A 2,886-nucleotide genomic window follows, 5' to 3' on the forward strand; every position below is an offset into this window, starting at 1 on the left:
TATATATATATATGTGTATATGTATGTATCTTTTCAAGATCAACATTATATCGAGCATGTTGTCAGTTCTGAAAATAGTATATGAAAAGATCGAAAAATCAAAAAATTTTTGGGTTTTTCTTTCCTTTTTTTATATTTTGAACACTAATACTGTACAGACAACCAACCAGCTCACAGAGATAAGGATACACATGTAAGGCAAAGCTGCCCATCTCGCAAGATTAACAGAGATTTAAAACGTTCTCGCTAAAAGATGAGAAGTCTAAATATTGCTACATCGTCGCGTGGTTCACCATCGACTGGGAGCATGTCCGTGAACCGCGAGAGGTTGTAGGGAAAAATCTTAAAGCGCGTCCTCGATGTAACAGAATCATGGAATGACATCTAATGGCATACACTGAACGACATATACAATTCCATCACCCTAAATCGTTTTAATTGTATCTTAACAATCGCACATTGTCCCGATGTGTCTAGGCCTTGACGCATCGGATCAAAGTACTCCGTTGAATTCAAGTTACTTTTTTTTTTCTTTTCTCTTTGTTATGATGCAACTACATTACAGCAATTCTCAAACTGTCCGAATACGTGCTGGTGAAAAGCTCAGCGGTAATAACAATACGATTACATTTATTGTCGTGTAGCAACTGCGAGAGAAAAGAATTCTAATAGTAGTTTGAGTATCACTGCCTATACAGCTACATTGTATACAGTTTATCAGATAAAATATAACATGTCATACGATATAACAGCGATAAATACATATTGAGATATGATGAACAGTAATATTATTTAATATATAGAGCGTAAGATGTATCATATTTATAGCTATATTGGATGCAATTCTTGTGGCTTAGACCTCAATGCGGTAATTACTGTGCAGTTCCGGCTTGATATCGTACACCAAGTCCAAGATTTTAAGCATGACCTAAATTACACAGAGAGTCGACATTGTAGTTTCTCATATATCTGTGTTTCATTTATCGATTAAATGTACACATAGCGAACTTACCGTGCTTTTGTGCACAGCAACGGTCTGATTCATTTCTTCTATCTTAAGTCGCGTATCTGCCTCAATACGCGCAGCTACATCCTCTTTTGAACCCATGTGCTACCAATAATATTATTATTATGTCGTTGATCAATTTAAATATTGAAACTTAAATCTAACAAAAATCTCAATATAAGGAAAACGACACTTACCTTGGCTTCAAAGTCACGGAACTGTTTTTCTCGTTCCTGTCGATATTTCTCAATTTCATCCTGGGCTTCTTCTTTAGCTTGCTTCAGACGACGTGCCTTGCCTGAAAATAAAAGGGAGATTACATGTTAACAGAATATTATTATATATTATAGAACAAACACTTCAACTTAACCAAGTTAGGACATTTATACAATAAAGCAAAAGATCAAAGAATTGGAACTTCAGTAAACAAAGTTAGACACAGATAAATAACATTCAATAAATGCCTGAATTCGCATGAATATGAATGAGTATGATCAATGATAACATAAATAGATCGCACGTAGGTAAGATGTTCTCCTTGTCAAGTGCAATTTCGCGAATTATTGGACGATAGTTAAAAGTGATTTCTCTATAGATCTTCGCGGCTCAGGAAAAAAAGGTAAAAAATTCTTTATGACGCGTCAAATTCAGAAAAAGAAAAAGTGACTAAAAGGTTACGATGATCACGGTTAACACATCACGTCGCAACATGTATTTTTTTCTTCCTCCCCCGAAATATTTCGGCGTGACTTGCTGACGAGTGCACTTACGTTTTCTGGCATCCGAGACTTTCTCGGCAGCGCGTTTTTCGGCGGCCAGAAGCTGCTGAATTCCCTGCGTCTGGCTAGCCATCTTTGCGAGTCGGGAACGGCGAGCTCTGTCACGAATCGATCATATGACTTTGGAGCTTCCGTCCTCTGCCCCGCCTTAAACGACGGCGCTCCGTCTCGTGCCCGTTCACGTGGTTCCACTCCAGCAGAAAGAAACTTGAGAAACAAGCCTTTTTCCTGTTATCGAAATCGCTTCTACACTACCGCCAGTACATCCATTTTCAGTTTGAAAACTATGTGACTATATACATTTTCTGATACACTACCGATAAAATCGTATCATCGAAGATAGATGTGGTTCGTCTCTGTAATACATCTTCAGGACAGGATGTGCCGATTATCCACAGGAGGGATAGTTTAATAGGTCCTTGAACGAAAAAATTTTAATTTCGCATCTGCTACAGATGTAAATAAAAGTTGTTGAATTTTAAACGAAACTGAAAATTCAAACAAGTTTTAGTGAATTTTGTCTTATATATAATATTTATCTTGTAAATCTTATAAAATTAATATCTTATATATATTATAATATCTTATAAAATTACGAAGTTATGTATCTCTATGCAAATTTTCAGCCCGTATTTACAAATATAATTACTAATATAATTCTCTATAATTACTAGCAATTATAGAGACTTTTAATAAATTTAATCTTTTCTAAATAAATATTGTCAATTTAAGATATAATTTAACAAAAACGAACTATAGACACCCTCCATCAGCCTCCCAGCCAATTTTATCGGCAATCCTCTTTTCTTTATAAGTATATTCACCCATAAAACAAATAAGCTACTAATAAATTTAATAGCTCGTTTTTGCAGGTAAGTATATCTTTAATTAATTTATTTTTGTATTTTATGTTTAATTATTTTGTTATATTTTGCTAATGAAATTGCAATAACTTTTTAAATATTATTCTTTATTGTATTATCCTTTAGAGAATACGATATTACAATTATAATTATTATTTACAATACAATATACAATTATCAATGCTGTTCAAAATATAATAAAATGATAACATAGAAGCAAAATTAACAAATTTTTGTA

General features: G+C 33.8%; 1 protein-coding gene across 1 annotated transcript; it reads right to left on the reverse strand.

Annotated features, from left to right (window-relative positions):
- Positions 1 to 106: 106 nt before the first annotated feature.
- LOC108691905 (V-type proton ATPase subunit G) lies at positions 107 to 1,971 on the reverse strand. The gene is made up of 4 exons (XM_018199858.1): positions 1,777 to 1,971; positions 1,204 to 1,304; positions 1,013 to 1,111; positions 107 to 928 (listed from the first exon to the last, which is right to left on the reverse strand). Exons 1-4 carry the CDS (start codon positions 1,856 to 1,858, stop codon positions 854 to 856), a joined length of 357 nt encoding a protein of 118 aa, XP_018055347.1. The 5' UTR covers positions 1,859 to 1,971; the 3' UTR covers positions 107 to 853.
- Between the last annotated feature and the right edge of the window lie 915 nt (positions 1,972 to 2,886).

The sequence above is a fragment of the Atta colombica genome, unplaced genomic scaffold (assembly GCF_001594045.1).
Source record: "Atta colombica isolate Treedump-2 unplaced genomic scaffold, Acol1.0 scaffold55, whole genome shotgun sequence".
Classification (NCBI taxonomy): domain Eukaryota; kingdom Metazoa; phylum Arthropoda; class Insecta; order Hymenoptera; family Formicidae; genus Atta; species Atta colombica.